Source organism: Salvelinus namaycush, chromosome 1 (assembly GCF_016432855.1).
Source record: "Salvelinus namaycush isolate Seneca chromosome 1, SaNama_1.0, whole genome shotgun sequence".
Taxonomy (NCBI): Eukaryota; Metazoa; Chordata; class Actinopteri; order Salmoniformes; family Salmonidae; genus Salvelinus; species Salvelinus namaycush.
In genome coordinates this window covers 59,863,290-59,889,580 of record NC_052307.1, presented here as the reverse complement: position 1 = coordinate 59,889,580, position 26,291 = coordinate 59,863,290, and the positions used below count along the sequence as shown (strand labels likewise).

At 41.3% G+C, this 26,291-nt stretch overlaps 1 protein-coding gene across 2 annotated transcripts; it reads right to left on the bottom strand.

Moving 5' to 3' along the window:
• Positions 1-1,382: 1,382 nt before the first annotated feature.
• LOC120046458 (CTD small phosphatase-like protein 2-B) lies at positions 1,383-24,260 on the bottom strand. Of its 2 annotated transcripts, XM_038991718.1 has the most exons (13): positions 24,080-24,260; positions 15,125-15,315; positions 8,784-8,904; positions 8,454-8,618; positions 7,948-8,181; positions 7,737-7,830; positions 4,510-4,621; positions 3,996-4,082; positions 3,727-3,789; positions 3,528-3,607; positions 3,105-3,231; positions 2,879-2,974; positions 1,383-2,624 (listed from the first exon to the last, which is right to left on the bottom strand). In XM_038991718.1, the coding sequence occupies exons 2-13, from the start codon at positions 15,290-15,292 to the stop codon at positions 2,559-2,561; spliced, it is 1,413 nt and encodes a 470-aa protein (XP_038847646.1). In that variant the 5' UTR covers positions 15,293-15,315; positions 24,080-24,260; the 3' UTR covers positions 1,383-2,558. The 2 variants fall into 2 exon arrangements, with proteins under 2 accessions (XP_038847646.1, XP_038847654.1); XM_038991726.1 differs by lacking the exon at positions 2,879-2,974.
• Between the last annotated feature and the right edge of the window lie 2,031 nt (positions 24,261-26,291).

The following is a 26,291-nucleotide window of genomic DNA, read 5'->3' as shown; positions in this document are numbered from 1 at the left end:
TTCAGGACTTTCCCACAAAACAAGATTCTCTACATACATGCTAGGTTTCTAACAGTTCAGTGACACTGTCCTAACTAAACATACAGATCTTTGTAAGAAAAACACTCCATCTGATGTAAAGTTAAATCTTAATGAATACATTTAAAAAGTAGATGACATGCCTTTTGAAATAAAAAAGATTTTCCTTTAAGGATTTTCTTTTAATGCAAAGCTGCATGTATTGTACAATAAAACAGGTATAATTCACATAAAAATGAACTGGATGTACATGTCAAATAGCCCATCCTTTAACAATTACAAAGTAAGCTCTCCCTTGATAGAAAAGTGCCAGGCCCCCTTTAAGGAGCAGGTTCATCCTCCTAGGGCCAACTCTCAACCAACCGCTAAAGTGGGTATGGATAGGGTTGCATATTTGAAAATGCTATAGAATAGGGTGTTCATTATTTATATATATTTTCTATAATGGTGAAAAAAATGTTACTCATTGTGCACCGTTCAAAGCAGAGAAAATCTAACAAGTTGATAGATCCTTTGGATCATGGACTTTTGATTTGTTCATTTTCCCCCCACATTTTGGGATCAAGTGTGGAAAAATAATTACATTCATAGTCTGGAAATATTGAACGTCGCCAAAAAACAATGTGCCCTGTAATAGACGAATTACACTAGGTCAGTTCAGTTTTATAGGGCGATGATTTCCAGAAAGGCAATGAGAGAGTAGGCTAAAAGGACTGGTATTCTACAGAGTTTTTACCCTCAGTCTTTCAGATGTTTGGCAAGATGACATGCATGATTAGCTGGGACAGGGCAGTTGGAGTCACCTAACAACTTTGTTCGCAGGACACAATTCAATTTAGAACAAAAAAAAAAAAACTGCGCAACTAACAAACGGACCAGAATTTCCTTTCCGATTTGAGTGTTTTGATCTTAGAGGCTTGATTGTCTCCGACTTATAAACACTTCCAACGAGATTTTTTTTAAATGACATGGGTGGCGACGTTTGATCATGTTAGGAAGGAGATTTGTATGGCACCATATACATGACCAGCTAATGTAAAAGTCCATAATATCAACAAAAGGGCCAAATGGACATGGAAGGGTAACCGTTTTGGGTGTAATTTTGTCTTACGCTATCTGTCATCAATAAAGTGTCTATGATCTGGGATCTGGTTAGTCCACATAAAATAACATAAGTATTAGGTACAATATCTGACAATGCATCATGGTATATTTTTCTACAACTCTCCTGGGCAGAGACAGTCAGACATTCATAACAAAAGGTCCTCCAATAACGATGCTTCTTTCTACTGCATTTAAAAGAAAGGCTTTAAAGCCAGATAATAAAACCAATTCCTAAAACAAAAAAAACTACTAGAGGCAGGTTGGGTTTATACCACAGTGATGAGGCTTGCTGTTTATATGCTGGTGGTGCTACACATTGGGCTGTTTCAGGACCATCCATATGCCCCCAGTAACAGACAGGGGTGAGATGCTGACAGAGCCAATCTACATTAGTTATAATTCAATACTAGACATATCCATAAAAATAAAACCTTGGTTGAGTAAAAATACATTGAAATATATGAATGACAAATAAAAATGTTACTATAAAATAAAAAGTCAGTAACACGTCACTTGAGAAGTGGGGGACATTTAGTCACAAACAATGAACTGTCCATTGATGCAAATTTCTTGAAAGTTATACTAATTGATAGATTTTTTGGCAAAGTGTCCTATTAATTCAAACAAAGCCAACTATTGTTTAAACAGAAGTACACATTATACAGGAAGTTCTGAATTCGTTCAATTTGATTTGACATATCATGGGGATATCCTACCATATCATCATCAATATTATTTTCCAATCAACAGCCTGGGAGAACACCTACATAAAACATAGCCAGAAAAAAAGCAAACAATACAACATTGTGAAATGGGGTAAAAGAACACATTGCGGTTACAATGAGTGTCTACAACAACAAAAAAATTAATTCAGCAAGAGGAATGCATAATGAGATCCTATAGGCTACTGGTAAAACGTTTATAAAATCCCAAGATGGAAAGAAAAAGATGGGCTATGTACCCATACACACTTTACTGGCCATTCCTGTTAAAAATTGGTCTAAAGCCAATGAGTGTCACTGTCAACAGTCCCATGAAAGCACCAAAGGGAGCAAGAATAATCCTCTTCTCTGTCAGCTAACACATTCAGTCCAACCAGACAGACAGCACCTTGGCCCCTCCGATAGGCAGCAAGGAGAAAGAAACTGCTACTGAAAAAAAGCCAGTCAAAAGGAGGAGCCTTCTTGATCTTGCCCACAGTAATGTGATCTAAACATGTGGCTTTATAAATTATTTTTTAACCAGATGTTGCTGTGAAAAAAATTGAGACTTTGCACTTTGTTGTTATCGATGCAAAAAAACTGTGGGGTAAAAATAGAAAAAAAGTGAAACCTTCAACAGTAATGGCAATGTTACAATCCAAAAGAGGGCTTTTTACATGTCTGTGTTGGTTTATTCAATCATTCGTTATTTCTTCTGTCCGTCTATTCCAGGGATCAGTCTGGGGGAAGAAGCTCGTGCAGACGAAACCGTTCTCGAACATGTGGCCTCACATCCTCGTTCTGGAGCACAGGAGACAGACTATATTAATACCACAGTGATATGAACCTAAACCAATGATTTAAAGAGATGATTTCTCTGTCAGTGACTGACCATTTCATTTTGTAAAAGACATTGGTAGCAGGCTACTAAAAATGAATGTTGGGGGCATTGCAAAGCACATGTCAATGACAGCTCAAGCATGTATGGCTTAGAAATAAACAAAATATTACTATCCAATCATGAGTAAAAGATGTCAAATGTAGCTTGTATGTACCAGCTCAACAAGCTTCTCCAAGAACGGGACAAGCTTCAGGAGTTCGTTGTCATTTTTGTCCATGAACCAGCTCTCAATGGGAATCCCATTGGAAAGCTGTAGGGATATAGGAAGGTATACAATAGCATATATAAAATTTGTGAATATAATTTAAAAAGCTAACAGTAGGCTTAATTACGCTGTGCTAGGTGGGGTTACATACGTCACTTGGGGCTGAAAGGCTCACCTGATATGCAAAGGCTTGAGGTGAATTGTCAATGATGACAGTCTTGGACAGGTCTCTTCCAAGGATGTTCAGGTCCTTGATGTAGTTCCCTTGTACACAGACACAATGCTCACGAAATAACCTGTGTCTAGGATTAGTGGAGAGGAGGAAAATAAATCAATTGTTAAGTCTACAGGTCTGTTTATGAATAATTCAGTCAAACCACAATGTTGACAACTGAACAGCACATGGAAGCAGCACGTTCCCCATTGCCCAGTCCCAAAACCACAATCAACATACACAGCAACCTCATCCAAACAGAGAGCACTATAAATGCATGTCAAAGTTAAGGCGTGGTATTTTATTACAAAAACACAGCTGATACTTCCAATGCATCTAAATTAAGGGGTAGAAAGAAACATGAGAAATAAACATTTAACTTACCTAACCAACTGTTTCTTGGGATCCAAGATGTTGAGCAACTTGTCTGCATAAACCTTCTTAGAGGCAGTGAAGAGAATGATCTAACGAGGAAAAGACGACAACTGAATACGTTTCTCACTATAGAGTAGCTTAATGCAAGTAACCGTACTCGTTCCATAAACTGTTACAATTAAATAGGAGAAAAGGAAGCCCAGTTTACCTCATAGATTTGAGACATGCGCTCCAGGAACTCTCTGAAGAACGGCCTTAAACGCACATACACCTGCAGACAAGCAAAGTATCAGTTATTTGTACAAAGTATTCAGAGGCCTCCGTTTCTCCTAGAAACAGATTCTGTGTCGCCCACTTTCACCTGTGGCGGTCTACAAAAGGACAGCTTTAGCACCCTCTGGTGGAAAAGTAAAATGCTTAATTATTTCCCATTTAAAATAGAAACACCTCAATGTCAGATCAAGGACTTCTGTATACCTGGTAAATTACATCTTGAAACAGGACCGGGAAGGTAAGTGCTGCATCGTCCAGCTCATTCAAGCTACAGTGCACCAATGTCTCATCCTGGTAGGAATCACAAAAATAGTTGTAAGTTGCAAACCACCATAACAATGCCCTTTAAGTGGATGTACCATTTACAGTAAAAGCCTATTTATGCTTGATCCTAAAATGTGGTAGTAGGCTCCATACGGAGGGTGTGATTGCGGTGCCTCCGGAGACATGCAGAGGCCAAATTGAGCCTCCCAAATTTTGTAACAATGCGGAGGGCTCCGTATAGCTTCGCATTGACATGATTGGTTGACGGCAGGTGGGGGCGGTCCGTCCTGTATAAACAAACTCACTTCCTTTACAAAAGCAATACTCAAAAGCTCTGAGCTGCTCCGGGAAGCGCAAGAAGTATGAATGCCCTGACATCTAGAGGCCGTATCACTGTAAAAACTGCACGGCCTATGCAGATGTCGGATTGAAGTGCACCATGTTAATCGCTCACCAGGTCGAGGACTAGGGAGAACTCTGGTGTACTGCGGGTCTTTAGTGGGAGAGCAGGCTTCCTGGTCAGCTGTTCCTCTGTCAGTGGAGGTACATGCTTGATGAAGAAATACCTGGACAAAATCAAATCGTTCAAAGTTAAATACAGGACTTAATGAAATCAGGAGGGAAAAAATATATATGAAACGAGACTGAACAAAAATATAAACGCAACATGTAAAGTGTTGGTCCCGTGTTTCATGAGCTGAAATAAAAGATTGCAGAAATGTCCCATGATCACAAAAAGCTTAATACTCAAGTTGTGCACAAATTTGTTCACATCCTTGTTAGTGAGCATTTCTTCTTTGTCAAGATAATCCATCCACCTGACAGGTGCGGCAATTTTAAGCAGCATGATCATTACAGGTGCCCCTTGTGCTGGGGACAATAAAATGTGCAGTTTTGGGCCTCCCGAGTAGCGCAGTGGTCTAAGGCACTGCATCACAGTGCTAGCTGTGCCACTAGAGATCCTGGTTCAAGTCCAGGCTCTGTCTCAGCCGAACGCGACCGGGAGACCCAATTGGCCCAGCATCATCCGGGTTATCGGAGGGTTTGGCCGGCACGCTCTAGCGACTCCTGTGGCTGACACGGTCGCCGGGTGTATGGTGTTTCCTCCGACACATTGGTGCGGGTTAAGCGGGCATTGTGTCAAGAAGCAGTGTGGCTTGGCTGGGTTTAGGAGGACGCACGGATCTCGACCTTCGCCTCTCCCGAGTCCGTACTCGTTGCAGTGATGAGTCAAGACTAACTACCAATTGGATATCATGAAATTGGGGAGGAAGAAAAGGGGCAAAAGTTGGCATGCTACTGCAGGAATGCTACTAGAGCTGTTGCTAGATAATTTCATGTTCATTTCTCTACCATAAACTGCCTCCAACATCGTTTTAGAGAATTTGGCAGTACGTCCAACCGGCCTCAACAGCAGACCACGTGTATGGCGTTGTGTGGGCAAGCGGTTTGCTGACATTGTTTACTAAGGACAACACACAAATGCATTTTATTAACGGGAATTTGAATGCACTTTATTTTACTAGGCAGTTAAGTAATTTAAAAACAAAGTCAGTTAAGAACAAATTCTTATTTACAATGACGGCAACCCCGGCCAACCGCTGAGCCAATTGTGTGCCTCCCTATGGGACTCCCAATCACGGCCGGATGTGATACAGCCTGCATTTGGAAAGTATTCAGACCCCTTGACTTTCCCGCATTACGTTACAGCCTTATTCTAAAATGGATTACATTATCACGTTTACATGAGTAAGTATTCAGACCCTTTACTCAGTACTTTGTTGAAACACCTTTGGCAGCGATTACAGCTTTGGGTCTTCTTGGGTATGACGCTACAAGCTTGGCACACCTGTATTTGGGGAGTTTCTCCCATTCTTCTCTGCAGATCCTCAAGCTTTGTCAGGTTGGATGGGGAGTGTCGCTGCACAGCTATTTTCAGGTCTCTCCAGAGATGTTCTATCGGGTTCAAGTCTGGGCTCTGGCTGGGCCACTCAAGGACATTCAGAGACTCCTCCTGTAGTCACTCCTGCGCTGTCTTGACTGTGTGCTTAGGGTCGTTGTCCTGTTGGTAGGTGAACCTTCATCCCAGTCTGAAGTCCTGAGCGCTCTGGAGCAGGTTTTCATCAAGGATCTCTCTGTACTGTGCTCTGTTCATCTATCCTGCCTAGTCTCCCAGTCCCTGCCGCTGAAAAGCATCCCCACAGAATGTTGCCACCACCATGCTACAACGTAGGGATGGTGCCAGGTTTCCTCCAGACGTGACGCTTGGCCAAAGAGTTCAATCTTGGTTTCATCAGACCAGAGAATCTTGTTTCGAATGGTCAGAATCCTTTAGGTGCCTTTTGTCAAACTCCAAGTGGGATGTCATGTGCCTTTTACCGAAGAGTGGCTTCCGTCTGGTCACTCTATGATGAAGGCCTGATTGGTGGAGTGCTGCAGAGATTGGAGAACCTTCCAGAATTACAACCATCGCCACAGAGGAACTCTGGAGCTCTGTCAGAGTGATCATTGGGGTCTTGGCCACCTCCCTGACCAAGGCTATTCTCCCCCAATTGCTCAGTTTGCCAGGGCGGACAGCGCTAGGAAGAGTCTTGGTGGTTCCAAACTTCTTCCATTTAAGAATGATGGAGGCCACTGTGTTCTTGGGGAACTTCAATGCTATAGACATTTTTTGCTACCCTGCCCCAGATCTGTGCCTCAACACAATACTGTCCCGGAGCGCTATGGACAATTCCTTTGACGTCATGGCTTGGTTTTTGCTCATGCACAATCAGGTAGACTCCAATCAAGTTGTAGAAACATCAAGGATGGTCAATGGAAACAGGACGCACCGGAGCTCAATTTTCAGTTCATAGCAAATTGTCTGAATACTTATGTAAATAAGGTATGTTGTTTTTAATAAATTTGCAAAAATATCTAAACACCTGTTTTTGCTTTGTCATTAAATGGGGTATATGTGTAGATTGATGAGGAAAATGTTTTGTTTAACCCATTTTACAATCAGGCTGTAAAGTAACAAAATGTGGAAAAGGTGAAGGGGTCTGAATACTTTCCGAATGCACTGTAGATACCGGGACAAGTTCCTGAGGCCCTTTGTCGTGCCATTCATCCGCTGCCATTACCTCATGTTTCAGCATAATTCACAGCCCCATGTCGCAAGGATCTGTACACAACTCTTGGAAGCTAAGACCCCGTTCTTCCATGGCCTGCTTCCTCACCCATTGAGCATGTTAAGGATGCTCTGGATTGACACGCATGACAGCATGTTCCAGTTCCCGCCAACATCCAGTAACTTCGCACAGTCACTGAAGAGGAGTGGGACAACATTCCACAGGCCACAAACAGCCTGATCAACTCTATGCAAGGTAGATGTGTTGCGCATGAGGCAAATCGTGATCAACGCCCCTACTTTTTTTTGGGCATCTGTGACCAACAGTTGCATGTCTGTATTCCCAGTCATGTGATATCCATAGGTTAGTGCCTAATGCACTGATTTCGATTGACTTATTTCCTTATATGAACTGTAACTCTTTGTGAAAATATTGAATATAGAGTTCATGTTTTTGTTTAGTATATTTTCCTTTTTTGTATTCACAAGATAAAAATGTATTCTAAACATCAATATTCTGGCCTTAACTAAGACTGGAATATTTTGCTGAGAGGGAGCAGATTTGTACTTACGGATCAAAGACCTCCCAGTCCTCCTCGTATGTCCCCTCTGCAGGGGCTGTGGGCTGTGCCACCACATAGCCTCCTTCTGGAGTGGCGCCTGGGGCTGAGATGATAGGAAGGAGGAGACCAAGAGAAATGGGAAGGAGAGAGTGAAGTGAGAATGATCCTTGTCCATAATAACATGGACTCTATACCAAGACATTTCTTTATCTCCAGCTACCTGTGAGAGCAGGCATGTCTGTGACGACCTCCTCTTCCTCGACAGGCACTTCTGGAGGATGTGGAGCCCGCAATGGTGGCAGCATGTCGCTGGGGTAAAGGGGCATAGTTGTACACACTTCCTCTGTGGAGGTGGCAGTGCAGGTGGGGGTCTCCTCCACAGTCTCCATGTCCAGCTGCTTGACGATCTCCTCAGCCTCCAACGCCTGGTCTGGGGAGTCCGAACCTGACGTGGCTGAAAAGTACATTAGATTACTATATTATATTTATACTACTTATTACCGTAGTTCTGCAGGGAAGTTAGATTTGACCACAATGTAAAAATTACAACATAACAAATGAGCGTCGTACAAGGTAGAATGAAGACCGAGGTAATATAGTAGGCCATTTACCAGTGCAGGGAGTAGAGACAAACATGGAACAATTTAGGATAATCTAACATATTTTAAGTCAAGTTTCTGCAGAGTACTTGGCACTCTTCGACCTAGCATCATTTTGGGGTATTACCATTTTTATTTGCTGGTGAGAAGAAGTTGAAGACTGGAGAGAAGATGGTTCCCAGGAGTGTGGTTCTAGGCGGACTGGTCAAAGTCTCTGCCGCCTCCTCCAGCTTCCCATTGGGCTTCACAGGCTTACTACTCGTGTCATGGTTCGTGTCATGGTTTGTCGCTTCTGTGGTTTAGGGTGAGGAGCAGGTAAGGACAACATGATACGTCGCTTTATCAAGACATGCAAACTCCTATAAAAGGCCTGTTGGTGTGCAAGGTATGATTACTGAATAGGATAAGGTTTTGTTCCCATCTTTCAATTAATCATCCAATCCCTTTCCAAACTCACCCCCGTTGACCCTGGAGATTGTCCTCCTGGGGGCATCGCCACCTTGTGGTGTGGAAGAGATCAGGTTGTCGTCGACGTCACAGGTGAGCCGTGTCTTCTTTGCTGGTTTCTCCTGCTCTACCTGAGGTAGAAACACAACTCTCATATCAGAACTGATGGGAGGAGCATTTAACTGTAGAATAAACCCCCCAAAATCTTTCAAAATCTCTTACAGTATTCCCAACATTTAATTTTGAATAAACCCACTAGCAGAAGGCCCAAGGAATTCTGACTCGTATCTGGTTGGATGGACAAAGGACTTGTAGTACAGGCAAACCAAAGTCAACCAAATGTGTTGTGCAAAAAGTGCCTCAGAGTTGTGGCGACAACAAGAGGCAACACAACAAAAGCATTCAGTCATTTGAAGAAGAACCATCCCCTACTTCACGACGATTGCATGGTGAAGAAAAACCCACCCGACAGTAATTACACTCCTTAGTAAAGACAGCAAAGATAAGTTGTGTATGTATGGTACATGTTCTTTATGTGCTCTTGAATAAAAATGAATGTAAAATAAAAAATAAATAAAAAAAGCTCCCAACAGCTGCAAAGCCCCTCAGCTAGACTCCTACGTTAAACAGGAATTGACAAGTGTAACGCCCTACAAAAAAACATCCCACAGACATCACCCAGAGGCTATCACCCAGCCAAAGACATGTTTCACATTTACAGTCAGCAAAGCTTAAAGAGGATAAACAAGCTGGACAGGATACAAGACTACGTCACTCAAGTCACCATCCCAACGCTGTATAACAAAATTAAAGGACAAGTTGAAACAGAGCTCACATGATTATTACGCGACTACAACATAGGCCTGTCTTTGGTCTAATACAGGTATCCCAAAATGGGTGCAATGCGTCAGGGGAACGGCAAATAAAAATGCGATTAAAAAAAATACAAAATTAAAATTCTCTTCACATTTTCAAACAGGGGGCTATATATTTGGGTGATGTTTTTTCCTCACCTGAATGATCTGAATCTGGGATTACAGGGACTCTCCGCAACTATATTCAATGTGCGGGACAAAATTGAGGCTTTGATTAAGAAGTTGGAGCTCTTCTCTGTCTGCACTAACAAGGAAAACACACAGGTCTTTCCATCATTGTATAATTTTTTATGCTCAAATGAACTCAAGCTTACAGACAATGCCAAATGTGATATAGCACCCGAGTGAGCTGGGTGCGCAATTACGCAGGTACTTTCCCAAAACGGACAACACAAACAACTGGATTCATTATCCCTTTCATGCTAACTCCAGTCCACTTACCGATATCTGAACAAGAGTCTCATCGAAATTGCAACAAGCGGTTCTGTGAAAATTTTAATTTAATCAGAAGCCACTGCCAGATTTTTGGATTGGGCTGCGCTCAGAGTATCCTGCCTTGGCAAATCACACTGTTAACTTCTTATGGCTGAAGGGGCAGTATTGAGTAGCTTGGATGAAAGGTGCACAGAGGTGCCCATATTAAACGGCCTGCTCCTCAGTCCCAGTTGCTAATATATGCATATTATTATTAGTATTGGATAGAAAACACTCTGAAGTTTCTAAAACTGTTTGAATTATGTCTGAGTATAACAGAACTCACATGGCAGGCAAAAACCTGAGAAGTTCCACTTCCTGTTTATAATTTTTCTGGGGGTGCCAAATTTTCAACCAAGGTCCCATTGAAATCACAGCGAGATATTGATGAGTTTTCACTTCCTACGGCTTCCACTAGATGTCAACAGTCAATGGAACTTTGTCTGATGACTAATGTGAAGGGGGGCCGAAGGAGACAGGAATTAGTGACCACTGCCAGGAGGTGATCACGCATTGAACACGCGCGTTCACGTGATAGGCAGCTCTGTTCCTTCGGTCAACTGAAGTCGATGAAATTCTCCGGTTGGAACGTTATTCAAGATGTATGTTAACAACATTCTAAAGGTTGATTCAGTACATCGTTTGACATGTTTCTACTGACTGTAACAGAACTTTTGGACATTTCGTCACGTTATAGTGGATGGTAGTGGACGCGCTTTGGGTGGGGCGTTTGGTAAACATGTCCAAAGTAGCTAATTGGACATAAATAACAGACATTATCGAACAAATCAAGCATTTATTGTGGACCTGGGATTCCTAGGACTGCATTCTGATGAATTCATCAAAGGAAACATTTATCATGTATTTTCTGGTTTCTGTTGAGTCCAACATGGCGGCTAATTTGGCTATTGTTCTGAGCTCCGTCTCAGATTATGGCATGGTTTATTTTTTCGTAAAGTTTTTTTGAAATCTGACACAGCGGTTGCATTAAGGAGAGGTATATCTATAATTCCATGTGTATAACTTGTATTATCATCTACGATGAGTATTTCTGTTGAAACGATGTGGCTATGCAAAATCACTTGATGTTTTTTCAACTAGTGAATCTAACGCGCCAGTGTAAACTCAGATTTTTTATATAAATATGAACTTTATCAAACAAAACATGCATGTATTGTGTAACATGAAGTACTATGAGTGTCATCTGATGAAGATAATCAAAGGTTAGTGATTAATTCTCTATTTCTGGTTTTTGTGAAAGCTATATTTTGCTGGAAAAAATGGCTGTGCTTATTGTGGTTTTGTGGTGACCTAACATAATCGTTTGTAGTGCTTTCGCTGAAAAGCATATTTGAAATCGGACACTTTGGTGGGATTAACAACAAGATTACCTTTAAAATGATATAAGACACATCTATGTTTGAGGAATTTTAATTATGAGATTTCTCCTTTTTGAATTTGGCGCCCTGCACTTTCACTGGCTGTTGTCATATCATCCCGGTAGCGGGATGGCAGCCATAAAAGGTTAAGACACTGATGCCCTTCGCAACCACGTACCTATGTGAGTGGATTCTCGGCCCTCACTAGCATGAAAACTAAATACAGGCACAGACTGTGTGTGGAAAATGATTTAAGACTGAGAATATCTCCAATACAACCCAACATTGCAGAGTTCTGTGCATCCTTTCAAACACACCCTTCTCATTAACCTGTGGTAAGTTATTCACCATTCTCAAAGAACAAATAAGGTTTTATATATAAGATTTTTAAATAAAGAGCAAAATTGTTTATTATTATTTGCTCCCTGGTCCTAAAAGAGCTCTTTGTCACGTCCCACGAGCCGGATTGTGACAAACTCACACTCATTCTTATGTTTAATAAATCTATAGTGTGTGTATGGCAGGCTAACAATGATGGCAAAATTTGAGAGTGCGCTGACCCTGGTGCTAGAGGGGTTACGCAGCTGGAGGTTGAATGTTTGAAGGGGTACAGGCCTATAAAAAGTTTGGGAACCACTGGTCTAGTACAACACAGGGATGGGAATTGACAGGGACCTCACAATGCGATATTATCACTCTTAGGTGCCGATACGATATGTATTGCGATCGACACTGATCTTATTGCGATTTAATGTTCCAAACATAATGCTTACCAAATGTATGCTGCAGATGGATAATAGAGCCATGAGAAAATGAGTTGAGCAGTCACAGAAATAAAAGTGCTGAAAAAAGACAAATGGGCTCCCTATTTAAAAAGATGGCGAACAAGCTATGAAGGGAAATACTGGAGTTTCGGTGCAAGTACAGCCAACTAGAGCAAAAATAATATTGTGATAGTCAAAACAATATGATATAGCGGCAGGTATATATAGGTTAGAGCATTGGGCCAGTAACCGAAAGGCTGCTAGATCGAATCCCCGAGCTGACAAGGTAAAAGTCTGTCGTTTTGCCCCTGAACAAGGCAGTCATTGAAAATAAGAATTTGTTCTTAAATTCTCTAGGGTAGGGGGCAGCATTCGTAATTATGGATGAAAAGCATGCTAAAATTAAACTGCCAGCTACTCATCCCCAGAAGAGATAAATATTATTAGTAGATTTGGATAGAAAAGACTGAAGTTTCTAAAACTGTTTGAATCATGTCTGGGAGTATAACAGAACTTATTTAGCAGGCGAAACACCGAGGACAAACCATTCCGATTTTTTTGTTGTTGAGGTCAATGGATTTTCATTGGGAATCGAGATTTCTAAGGGACCTTCTTGCAGTTCCTACCGCTTCCACTGGATGTCAACAGTCTTTAGAAATTGGTTGAGGTTATTCCTTTGTGTAATGAAGAAGTACGGCCATCTTGAACGAGGGTCACTCGAAGTGTCCTGTTTGTTAGAGGCGCGTGACCAGAAAGCTAGCTACAGTTTGTTTTAATCCTGTATTGAACACAGATCATCCCGTCTTCAATTTTATCGATTATTTATGTTAAAAAATACCTAAAGGTGTATTACAAAAGTAGTTTGAAATGTTTTGGCAAAGTTTAGAGGTAACCTTTGAGATATTTTGTAGTCACGTTTCACAAGATGGAACCGGTGTTTTTCTGGATCAAACGCACCAAATAAAATGGACATTTTGGATATATATATCGACGGAATTAAATCGAACAAAAGGACCATTTGTGATGTTTATGGGACATATTGGAGTGCCAACAACAGAAGCTCGTCAAAGGCAAGAATTATATTTTTTATTTCTGCGTTTTGTGTCACGCCTGCAGGGTTGAAATATGCTTCTCTCGCTTTGTTTACTATGGTGCTATCCTCAGATAATAGCATCGTTTGCTTTCGCCGAAAAGCCTATTTGAATTCTGACATGTTGGCTGGATTCACAACCAGTGTAGCCTTAATTTGGTATCTTTCATGTGTGATTTAATGAAAGTGATTTTTATAGTAATTTATTTGAATTTGGCGCTCTGCATTTTCTCTGGCCTTTGGCCAAGCGAGACAGCGTCCCGCCTAAACTCAGATTTTTGGATATAAATATGAACTTTACCGAACAAAACATACATGTATTGTGTAACATGAAGTCCTATGAGTGTCATCTGATGAAGATCATCAAAGGTTAGTGATTAATTTTATCTCGATTTCTGCTTTTTGTTACTCCTCTCTTTGGCTGGAAAATCGGCTGTCTTTTTCTGTGACTTGGCTCTGACCTAACATAATCGTTTGGTGTGCTTTCGTCGTAAAACCTTTGTGAAATCGGACACTGTGGCTGGATTTACAACAAGTGTATCTTTAAAATGGTGTAAAATACTTGTATGTTTGAGGAATTGAAATTATGGGATTTCTGTTGTTTTGAATTTGGCACCCTGCAGTTTCACTGGCTGTTGACGAGGTGGGACGCTACCGTCCCACATACCCTAGTGAGGTTAAATGAACAACATGCTACGCTTAAAGCACACTATATTTCAAGGATCATCAACTAGATTCAGCCACAGGGCGATTTTTTCTTGAGTGGATGGTCAGGGGGCAAGAACATAATTACAAATAATTTGTAGACTGCAAATTAACCATAAGAAGCTCAAAAAATATAATATTTGACTAAAACAATTTCAAACTTTGTTTACATTTGTATATGATCACATCTCTATTATGGGTGGGAATACTTGGGAAAAATATGTCCTAAATTAAAATCACTTGGAGCTGATTTCCTGGTATTTTTAGTCTATGTTCAACAATGAAAATTGTAATTTTATGGGGCTCAAACGAAACCTGCAAGCCAAATCCGACTCGCCAGTTAAGAACCCTGCTATATTTGATGATCATGTTAAATTAGGATTACTACACCTACATATTAACAAACCTATGTATAACAATGCTGGAAAACATTAGCTTAATTTGGTTTTTGTATTCAGTTAGCACAGTATGTATTAACTCATCTCATTTTAGAAGTGATGTTTTCTACCCGGACACGTGTTTTAAACATGTTTGATGGAATTACCACGTTTTTACCCAAAATCACAATTGCAATATCTGGCCCCCAAAAAATTTATATTAAGATTTTTTCCCAAATTGTGCAGCCCCACTACCTACCATCCTTCTACAATCTCTAGAGCCACTGCTAAAATTGGAACACTGCTAGAGTTCGAAGACAAGCAGCTGCATTCCACCATGCATTTCTAGGGAAACATGACACTGGGTACTAAAACAGACTTTACTTCTTAAATCTGGATAGGGGCAAAATAAAGGTCTAGTTGAGGGGGGTGTAAAAAGGTGCTGCTTACATAACACATTGCTAAAATGTTAAACTAGGGACATGTAACTTTAGTGATCAAACAGCTGTAGAACGTTGGAAGGGGAAATGTTACTTAGGCGCAGACACTCAAATCCATCCCAGAGATGGCACCCTATTCACTATATAGTGCACTACTTTTGACCAAATCTCATAGGGCTCTGGTCAAAAGTAGTGTACTATATAGGGAATAGGATGCCATTTCAGAGACAGATAAGAGACAGCTTACCTTCACAGCATTGCCTCTGATTAATTTCTTAATGGTGGACAGCAGGCCTCTCCCGCCACCTGTCGGCGTGCACTCCTCCACTTCTGAATGCCTCCGCTTGGTCCGGGATGTGCGGGGCGCATGGGCAGGGCTCGACTGCTGAGATGCCTTCCGCATTCTCAGCCTCATTGTTTTAAGAGCCACATGTAAGACTGGAGGACAGACAGGGCAAAGTGGGTTGATGGGCAAAAGCAGACACATGGGGGGAGATTGGGTAGGAAGAGAGGGAAAAAACAGTTTGTTAGTGTAAGACCTGATTTTCGCCCTCTTCATACAGTCACATGATATACAGCCTAACAGCTAAAAAGGAGTGGACAAGCTGGTGATTTGAAAACCCTCAGTGAACAAAAAACACCAGCAGAAAAAGTGCTGCTGTTGCCGCCAACATCTGGTTGCATTCAAGACACCATTTCCTCTGCATCACAGTACATCATCGCTGCCTCAGTGAGCCAAAGACCGATCACACGACCATTGAGTACTCAAGACTACTTCAGTGAATGTGTTTATCTAACAACTGACCAACTGATGGGACAAATTGATCACAAAAAGTATCTGAGGACATTAGAGATAAGATGGACCTATTGTTTCCATTAACGAACAAAAACATGCATAGGGAAAATGACTTACTGTAAGTAACCACAGCGCTCTTCTCTCAAGGAGCACACCCTCCCACCCCCGTGCTTACTTTCACATGCTGACCAAACTAGCTCCGCACGTTCGCATGTTGATTTTGTCCATCAACACCAGACGGGTTCAATATCAAAACAAACTATATTAAATTTGGGGACAGGTCGAAACACGCATGAAACATTCATGGACATTTAGCTAGGTTGCTGTCCTGGGAGATAAACAGTGGGTTATTTTACCTGAAATGCATATGGTATTTTTTTGCTGGATCTTGGTAGAATTTTGGCACATTTTGAGTCACAAAATCATGACATGTCCAGGACCTATCAGGCACCATGCCAGACAGTGGTCACACACATCCCTCTCTATCCACCACTCCCATTGCACTGCAGAGAAACCCACTGCTTCACTACATCTGCATTACATTACCATGGCGCCTGGCCTAAACAGTGAACACACTTTCTCAACAGATCCTAATATAATAAAGTCCATTTACTTCTGAGATGAACCTTGGAATGTGAACACACCATCCCTTTTTCAGTCACTAATGTAAAGTTTCCATCCCTTGTCAAAACGTGTGAAGGACAATTTATTTTAATACCCAAATGAAATTAGCAGCTGATTACAGGGTGGGGATTCGGGGAACGTATGTGCCTACAACATGTCCATAGATACAAGACAAGTAGCCAGACTTATTTAATACATGCCACAGGGAGGATTATTTCCAAATGAACACTAGAGTCTTAACAGCTATTGCTTCGTCACGGTGATGTTGAACTAGCATGACGGGGATGTTATGTGGTACTATTGATGTAATATGACAGCATTAGTGTCCTTGTAATGACTGCAAGACCCATGAGCAACGCAATGCCGCAATGGAGAGGGGAGCAAAGGTTAGCCACAAGTCAGAGATTAAAAATAGCTTCAAATCCAGAGACTAAAAAATGTCTTATGCCTAGACAATAATATAGCCATTAAATAAGATGATTTATGAATGAAGGAACGACCTAGCTCTCCATTAGGCTAAGCCAGGCATCAAACAAGGCCCGCGGACCAAAACCAGCCAGTGAAGCATTTCTAACCAGAAGGCGCACTGATTTGTGATGTCTATTCATTTTGGCCCGCTTCCATACTGCCCATGATGCGCTGCACTACAAGTCACAGAAAGCACTGCCAACATACTGCACGCTAAACAGCAGTGCATTGCCACACACACGCCTGCATGCTGTATCACATCACTAATGGCACTGACCAAATCTACCGGACCAAAAGTTTAAAAGGTGTTGTAACCTTTTAAACTTTCAGTCCGGTAGATTTGGTCAGTGTCATTAGTGATGTGAAACAACGGCTTAATGTCCATGCCAAGTTTCCGTTCCAACTGACTATTGCAGTATCCTACAGAAAATGTCATTTGTTGTAATAAATTTAAGAAATGGATTCACACGCAGGTATAAATGACTACTGAAGGACAATAGGGCACACATGCGAGTATAAATTAGGCAACAGTTGAGTCCTCTGCTTTATGAAATTACACTTGCATCTGTGAATTCAACGTGAATTGCTCTGCTTTCGTGTGTCCTGTTACAGCGCGCAGCAATGTCCTCCTAGGCCACAAACATTTTTGCAGTCTGGCTTCGATTTTTAAAGCGTAACAATTAATAACCGAAAAGCTAAACCTTTCCATAAAACACATTGCAAAGGAGAAACGTAGGCCTATGACAACATTTGAGCAGTAGCCTAACCGAGTTACATTTTTGTTATTAAATACTTTGACTACAGTCGCAGCATATTTTGCTCATCTGCAAGCATAGCAGCAAAGGCTGGACAAATATGATTTAATATGTAACATTTTTATATACAGCATCCTATGTGCATAAGTGGGTTGCAGTTGTACGCACGTTTTTTATAAAAACAAACAATAGGCTAGGTCTGGCCCGCGAATGTAGTTTTTCCCCCAATATGGCCCATGTGCTGATTGAGTTTGACATCCCCGGGCTAAACCATCCAAGGAGCCAGCAGATACGGCACGCCTCAATTTTGATGCAGAACTCAGCATGTATGTAAGAGCCAATGAACACGAATCACACACACACACTCTAGTCACAGCATGCCTATTTTTTACCATCTCAAAGCATGACTCATTCACAGCTTCCAACAAACCAAGGATGCAGCCAGCAGCAACAGAAACACTATACTGGGGAAGAGGATTTCCTTTTTTCTCTTTCTTTATTTAAACAAAAAAGGGAATCTATGGATATATAACACACATCAAATCAAGTAAGGTTGCGGATAAAGCTATATTTCAGAAAAATATAGTAGACTATCCATTTTCACTGCCCCCATATTTCTGAAATTACAACCAGCTGTTACACACGCTACAAAGAAAATGACATGTATAGTAGCTAGATGCTAGCTATTTGCACATACACACAAGTGAGTTCTAAAACAATACAAAAAAAATTATGTTTGAAGCGGTGTGAGAACCATTGAAATGGCCTCATGCACACATAGCTCAGCGGTGTGACAACAATGCAAGTTGTTAAAAATCTAACAGAGTATTACCTCATTTTATCGTGGCTCAGTTTACCCTACTGCAGGGTTACTCAACTAAATTCTTACAGGGGCCAGATTTGAACAGGGTTATTTATATTATAATCTTATAAAGCACTTTCATTAAAATTAAATGTCACTAGAAGTTCATTTTGAGTGCTTTAAGACAAGCCCAATTCAGTGCATCAAATGGTTTTACATAATGGAACACATTTGAACTTAACACACCTGCATCACATTAATTAATTTCTACATGCATCGCTTCATCTTGTTTTTATTTACACATAGGAAACCTTTTATGCATGGTATATCTCAGTTGATCAGCATCAAATTCTGTCCCATTTTCATTCATAGTTCTCTGTCTACTTTTGTTTTTACACAGAAACATATCTCATTTGACTAGCTTTTGCGGAGCAGTCTCTCTCCCACCTCATCAGTAGAGAACGGGTGCCTATAAACTGCACCACCTCTGTGGGTATTTTTATGAGTTTGCGTTCAGTTTATCTAAAAACTCTTGACATCACGGGAGTGATCTGTACTGTTGACCGAATATAGTTGTGCAGCGTAGGGAAATGGAAGGTTTTGTTTGAGCTTAAAAATCAGGAGAAAATTTGAAAACATTTTGAAAATAAATAGTTTTATACCTCCCCTGTAGTCCCAAATTAATGTCAATTCAATTGATTGAAGATGTCACAAAAACAAAACGTCATACGAGCACCTCAAGCATTTGCTAGATATTTGTTGGCTTTCTCGTGGCGACAATCACTGAAAAAAAGCAACCATCTCGTCCCTAAGCTCTCATAGGCTGCGAGAGAGGATTATTACCCTTGCATAGCCACCAAACAATACGTAAAAGTAGATAATGATGTCCAGCAGACCACAAAACAAGCGGTGTTGCAGGCTAGGCTGTTGATCGGATAAAGTTTATGATAGCTGTGAGTTAAACACCGTGGACTGAGTTAAGCACAAAGCACGCTCTGGTGTAGTGATCTCATCTGTGGCGAAAGAGCCGATAGGCGGGCGGGCACCCGTTAGCAGCTCGGATTGGCTGTAACTGGTATGTTGGATGATATTAATTGACAGCACTTAATGGGCAGGACTACAGGAAAACATCTCTCCCATTAGAGAATATTGAACGAGGGCTCCTTCTGGCACTAAAAATCAAATTTTATGGATTTTTTTTTTTTTTAATATATGAAGGTTCAGAATTTATCAAAGGGCCATTCTAAATTGATAAACGGCCAGTTGAATAGCCCTGCCCCAGTGTATGACCAAATTAATACTTTTTCGAAGGAGTGCATGAAAGGTTCAGTTAAATTGTTTGCATCAAGACCAATCTTGAGTTGGCCTGGTATCCAAACTGAATATCAATTTTCAGTTTGGATTAACCACCAACACTCCACTTTACTCCCAAAAGACATATAAACAAAAGCTAATTGTAGGCAAGCAAAGGTGTCATCACGATTTCTGGTAGGCTATATCAGTGGTTCCCAACTAGGGTTAATAGGACCCCTGGAGGTACTTGGCCTATCCACAGGGAGTACTTGAGAAGACTCATGAGACCATGAGCCTACTGGTAAATGCACATACTCCGGGCAGAGCAAAATTCAGTTGGTGGTACAGTAACCGAAAAAGGTTGGGAACCACTTGGATACATAGCCAAAATAAATAACCCACAGCACGTTTTTGGACTCAGTTTTTACCTGATTAAGTAGAATACTACTGGAAATTAATGTTGAAAGTTCCATTTATATTCCTGAAACATAGTATGAAAATGATGCCGTGGCTGCTTCTTGTTGACAAGAAATTAATTTTATTAAATGAGCACCTTACGAATTGCATATGCACTAAAAACCCTGTTGATTTGACAAGTAGCAACAAATCACTCACACAGAATCTGGGAATAATGTGTATATCACTGGTAGAAGACAATTTGTTGAAGACAGCCAGCTACATTTTTGCCATTGAAGTGTATACGCAACACTTTGTTAATCACTCATATCGATTACACGTTGAAATCAATTGAACTGGGGCAAAACATTTGGGTTGTAAGCACTATTAAAACACACATTATACAAAGACCACTTGGTATAATCTATATATGATTGGTTAGATGAGAAATTGTAGAAGGCTTCCATCTATATTTTGGAATGGCGGATGTTGATTTCGGGAGGCTGCCATCACAGAAAAGGACCAACACCTTTTCTGTTAACTTCAACAAATCATAAGCCGGCATATGATATCAATAGTGACAACAGTTGGCTGCTATTTAAGTGGATGGTGTCCCTACCATCAATGTGGCTTTAAAGCATCTCAAAACAGCCAGCAGCACCAGCCGAGCCCAATCATGGGCTTCAGTGAGGTCAACCAGGTAAGTGAAAGAGTTATGCTAACATTATCTAGCTATAACGGATTTAGCTCACGTCTTCCATCTAAATAACTCTGAAAACTAACCAACACGTCTGCCAGCAGTTGGTAGCTAACTGCTGGCGCTGTCATACTATAGGTACAAGCCAACGGGAAAAAGGAGTTCACTTACTATATAGAGCAAGTTTAAGATGTTTGTTGGGGCTGAGCGTTACAGTAATTCGGACAATGTGTAACTCCAGGGGAGTTTTCTATACAGCCTGGACAGTGAAATGAATTTAAGTCGGCCGATGGATCTGATCGTATTTCAGAGAAGCCCATGTTGTTTTCTTTGGAAGGGCCGATGGGAGATTTTGCTTAATAAGAACTTTTATTTTATCTTAGGATCAACATTGTCAGTTACTTCTTGTTGAAGAAGCAGCTGATAACATTTGCTTGCTATAGCTACAGTTGAAGTCGGAAGTTTACATACATTCAGATTGGAGTCATTAAAACTAATTTTTCAACCATTCCACAAATTTCTTGTTAACAAACTATAGTTTTGGCAAGTCGGTTAGGACAACTACTTTGTGCATGACAAGTAATTTTTCCAACAATTGTTTACAGAGATTATTTCACTGTATCACAATTCCAGTGGGTCAGAAGTTTACATACACTAAGTTGACTGTGCCTTTAAACATCTTGGAAAATTCCAGAAAATTATGTCATGGCTTTAGAAGCTTTTGATAGGCTAATTGACATCATTTGAGTCACTTGGAGGTGTACCTGTGGATGTATTTCAAGGCCTACCTTCAAACTCAGTGCCTCTTCGCTTGACATCATGGGAAAATCAAAAGAAACCAGCAAATTCTGACATATCACATTCTTAAAATAAAAATGGTGATCCAAACTGACCTAAGACATGGATTTTTTTACTAGGATTAAATGTCAGGAATTGTGAAAAACTGAGTATAACTGTATTTGGCTAAGGTGTATGTAAACTTCCAACTTCAGCTGTAGCCATCCTCTTCCTTCATATCTGAATGAATGTGGCCATTTCTAGCAAGTAAAATAAGTGATCTCGATTTTGCTTGTGTACGTCAATAACATAGCTACGTTTGTCACTGGTGTGGGCTAGTAAATATCCTAAACCTAGCCATCTACTGTAGACTGCAAGCTAAAACCGGGGAGGAGAGTATTCACTTGCTTTATAATGTACACACAAATACATATTTCCACATAGCTGATGAATTTACATTTTTGTTCTATAAAAGAATTGTGTCAATATGGTGTGAATATTATAGAAAATTCCTCAACCATTTTCCATATTAAAAAAGTGGAAGTGCCACTTACAGCTCACCATTTACAGTAGGCTACAGGAAATATGTTCCTCCACCATGTACAGTAGGCGACAGGAAATATGTTCCCCCACCATGTACAGTAGGTTACAGGCAATAGGTTCCCCCACCAAGTGAATCATAGAAAAGTCGATCTTGCAATGGGGGCTTTCCTTATATGCGGGGAGCATGAACTGTAAACTAACAAAGATATTTTAGAGTTAAAACCCATGTATATTTAACCTCCCAGGACGTTTGAGCTAACGTGCGCTAATGTGATTAGCATGATGTTGCAAGTAACAAGAACATTTCCCAGAACAAACATGCCTTATATGGGCAGAAAGCTTAAATTCTTGTTAATCTAACAGCACTGTCCAATTTACAGTAGCTATTACAGTGGGGGGGGGAATTGTTTTGTTTGAGGAGAGTGCACAACAACAAAAAATGTATCATGGCAACTGTTTGATACATTCACCTCTGAAGGTAAATAATATACTTACATTAAGTTATCCTGCTCTGATTTGTCATCCTGAGGGTCCCAAAAATAAAACGTAGCATAGTTTTGTTTGATCAAATCAATTTAGGTTCTACATTTTGAACCCTTGCTGTGCCTGCCACCCCTCAAAAATGTGAAAAAAAATGTCAGATCCTTAAAACGTTTTACACAGTAAGACGAGAGGGTGTGGTATATGTCCAATATACCATAGCTATGGACTGTTCTTAAGCACGACGCAACACGGAGTGCCTGGATACAGCCCTTAGCAGTGGTATATTGGCCATGTACCACAAACCCCGAAGTGCTTTATTGTTATTATAAACTGGTTACAACATAATTAGAACAGTACAAATACATGCTTTGTCATGTCCGTAGTATATTTTCTGCTACCTGGACTTAAATTGTGGGCTCTAGAAAGAGTTCCCATAGTGACTGCAGCAGCCCATTCATTCGCCCTCAATACTAATTGTTTGGTGGTGGCGGTGCATCGTTCCATAACATGTGGAAGGTATTGGTTGATGAGGAGATGGTCAATCAAAATGAGTGCAAAGTGGGAACACCACGCACACTTCATTGAAATAGCTAGTTAGCGAACTAGACAGTCTTCTGGCAAGTTAATCGAATTGTCACTGTTCAAAATGTTTCTACAGGGACCCCCAACACTCCTTCGTGTAATGGGCCAATGCTGGTTGCAATTCAAAAGAAAACATGGAAAGCTTTCGCACTTGGTCCAGAGCTAATTACCAACTAACTTGTTCTATGTCAATGGACGGGCAGCCCTAACCAGGCTTGTATACACAGTGGGCGGGAAATTAAAGCTTGCTACCGACCACTCGTGTCCAGGTAGAAGGCCGTAAAAGCAGGACACCAATAGTAACTAACTAGCTAAACATCACGCGAGTTCGCAAGCTGCTAACAAGTAACAAACATCGTTCGAAAACAGCGCGCGAGGTTAGTCCACGTTAGCTAGCCGTGACGGCTAACTCGCAAAAAACACAGTACCTAGATAACTAGCTACTGTACCTGCCATTTCTCACTGTCCATTTTCAACTGAGAAATGTTAGCGGTTTAGCTATACGGTTAGCTGTTAGAACATCTAGCTAACGAAATTAAACTTAGGTTGCGAGAGGCTGGACAAGCAATATTTTAGCCCCTTCTGTCCAAAGACAAATTTGACTAACTAGCTAGTTGCTAACGTTAACTAAGATTAGCAAAACTTAATTAGCTAGCACTACCTAAACTTTGCTAGCTGGTTAGCTACCTAGCTTGGCAACATGGATCTAGTCAATTAGCTGTTTTAGGCAAGTTAATCAAGACTGTTGTAAATGTACAAGAAATCAAACCAAAATGTACAAAACCATTGAGTAATTTTCCGCAGCAAAATGGTTACATGTTAGCAAACCAGGAGGCCGAGATTTTAGCAAGACAGAGGGTCAAGTTGGCTGGCTAGCTACTGTACGTTAGATTGCTGTTGTCCATGCCTTGGGGGCGAGAAAGGAAAATATTTATTTGTACGTCACTCACACATGCTGAAAGACGCTTGAAATAATCCCTACTTACTTTACAGTACTCCACAGTATCTCGAAAACGAGTTGACTGATCAAGCACTGCTGGCTGCCACGGTGCGGACAGCAGCTGCTTCTTCTTCTTTTCTTCTTGTTTCCTCTCTGCTTTGCTGTTTTTATGAACCGTCTAGTAGCTGATACTGCGATGTGCACCCAGACGCCATTTCCCGCCTCCTCACCCACACTCTCTCGATGCAGATACCCGGATGACAGAGGACCGCTTGAGCCAGAGGCGTCAATGAGGTGGTTCGTTTATCTGGCCCGGGTACCCCGGTGAGAAGAGTTTGAATCAAATCAAACTTTATTTGCCACATGCACCGAATACAACAAGTGTAGACTTTACCGTGAAATGCTTACTTACAAGCCCGTAACCAACAGTGCAGTTCAAGAAGAAGAACATATTTACGAAGTAGGCTAACATAAAAAGTAATAATAAAAAGTAACACAATAAGAATAACTAGGCTATATACAGGGGGCACCGGTACCAAGTCAATTGAGGTAATCTGTACATGTAGGTGGGGGCGAAGTGACTATGCCATAGGTAACAAACAGTGAGTAGCAGCAGTATAGGGGGGGTATAATTGTTCAGCAGTCTAATGGCTTGGGGGTAGAAGCCGTTGAGGAGGCTGTTGGTCCTAGACTTGGCGCTCCGGTACCGCTTGCCGTAACTTGGGTGACTGGAGTCTGGCAAAGGTCACTTTGGGTTAAGTGATTGCATTCATGGTGGAACCGGGCTGTTTCCGGGCGTGAGCCAGGTGCCCCGCTCTGGCGGACGGCGAAATCGGTTCAAAACAAAGGTGACGTCAGTTATAAATCAGTTTTTGTGTTTTCACATTCAACAGTGATTGCTTTGGATAAAACCCTTTACCTGCCTTCCCAATGAAAACCTAGTTTGACAATTCATTTATTTTATGGAAGAGATGTATGTTTCTGGACGATGCACCATGCTGACATGACCAAACCGCGCAGATTACTGTTTGATTTGAGATGGGCGCTCCTCCCTCCCCGCTTTCACCCGATGACGTGCCGGGCCATTTGCCGGTTCAACACGGGCCAGCGTAATATAACTCATTTTCCCCTTTGCTTTGGCACATGAACTCAAACCCCTTTTATTTGAAAAACAGTACAGCCCCGGAGATACTCTGACAGTACATACCGTTACCTGGTCCTGAATCCCCCGAGCACCCATAAGTGTGGTTCCTCTCGAGGTTTCTTCCTTAACGGGTATTTTGTAGATTTTTTTGTCCATACAGCTTGTTGGTTTTTACTTGCAATTGCTTGATATTTGGGGGTCTTCTATGCAGACTAATAACGAGCTTTTATTAAAATGTAATTGATTAATTGAAAATACTATAAATGTTACAGTGGCTTTATGGCCATTTGAACTGAATCAAAATAATCTGGTGATGTGGATTTGATTACAACAGAGAGGCTTCTGGTAGCACTAACAAACTCAGAAAAAAAAGAAACATCCTCACTGTTAACTGCATTTATTTTCAGCAAACATAACATGTGTAAATATTTGTATGAACATAAGATTCAACAACTGAGACAAACTGAACAAGTTCCACAGACATGTGACTAACAGAAATGTAATAATGTGTCCCTGAACAAATGAGGGGTCAATATCAAAAGTAACAGTTAGTATCTGGTGTGGTCACCAGCTGCATTAAATACTGCAGTGCATCTCCTCATGTACTGCACCAGATTTGCCAGTTCTTGCTGTGAGTTGATACTCCCCTCTTCCACCAAGGCACCTGCAAGTTCCCAGACATTTCTAGGGGGAATGGCCCTAGCCCTCATCCTGCGATCCAGCAGGTCCCAGATGTGCTCAATGGGATTGAGATCAGGGCTCTTCGCTGGCCATGGCAGAACACTGACATTCCTGTCTTGCAGGAAATCACGCACAGAACAAACAGTATGGCTGGTGGCATTGTCATTGCTGGAGGGTCATGTCAGGATGAGCCTGCAGGAAGGGTACCACGAGAGAGGAGGATGTCTTCCCTGTTACGCACAGCGTTGAGATTGCCTGCAATGACAAGCTCAGTCCGATAATGCTGTGACACACCGCCCCAGACCATGACGGACCCTCCACCTCCAAATCGATCCCGCTCCAGAGTACAGGCCTCGGTGTAACGCTCATTCCTTCGACGATAAACTCAAATCCGACCATCACCCCTGGTAAGACAAAACCGCGACTCGTCAGT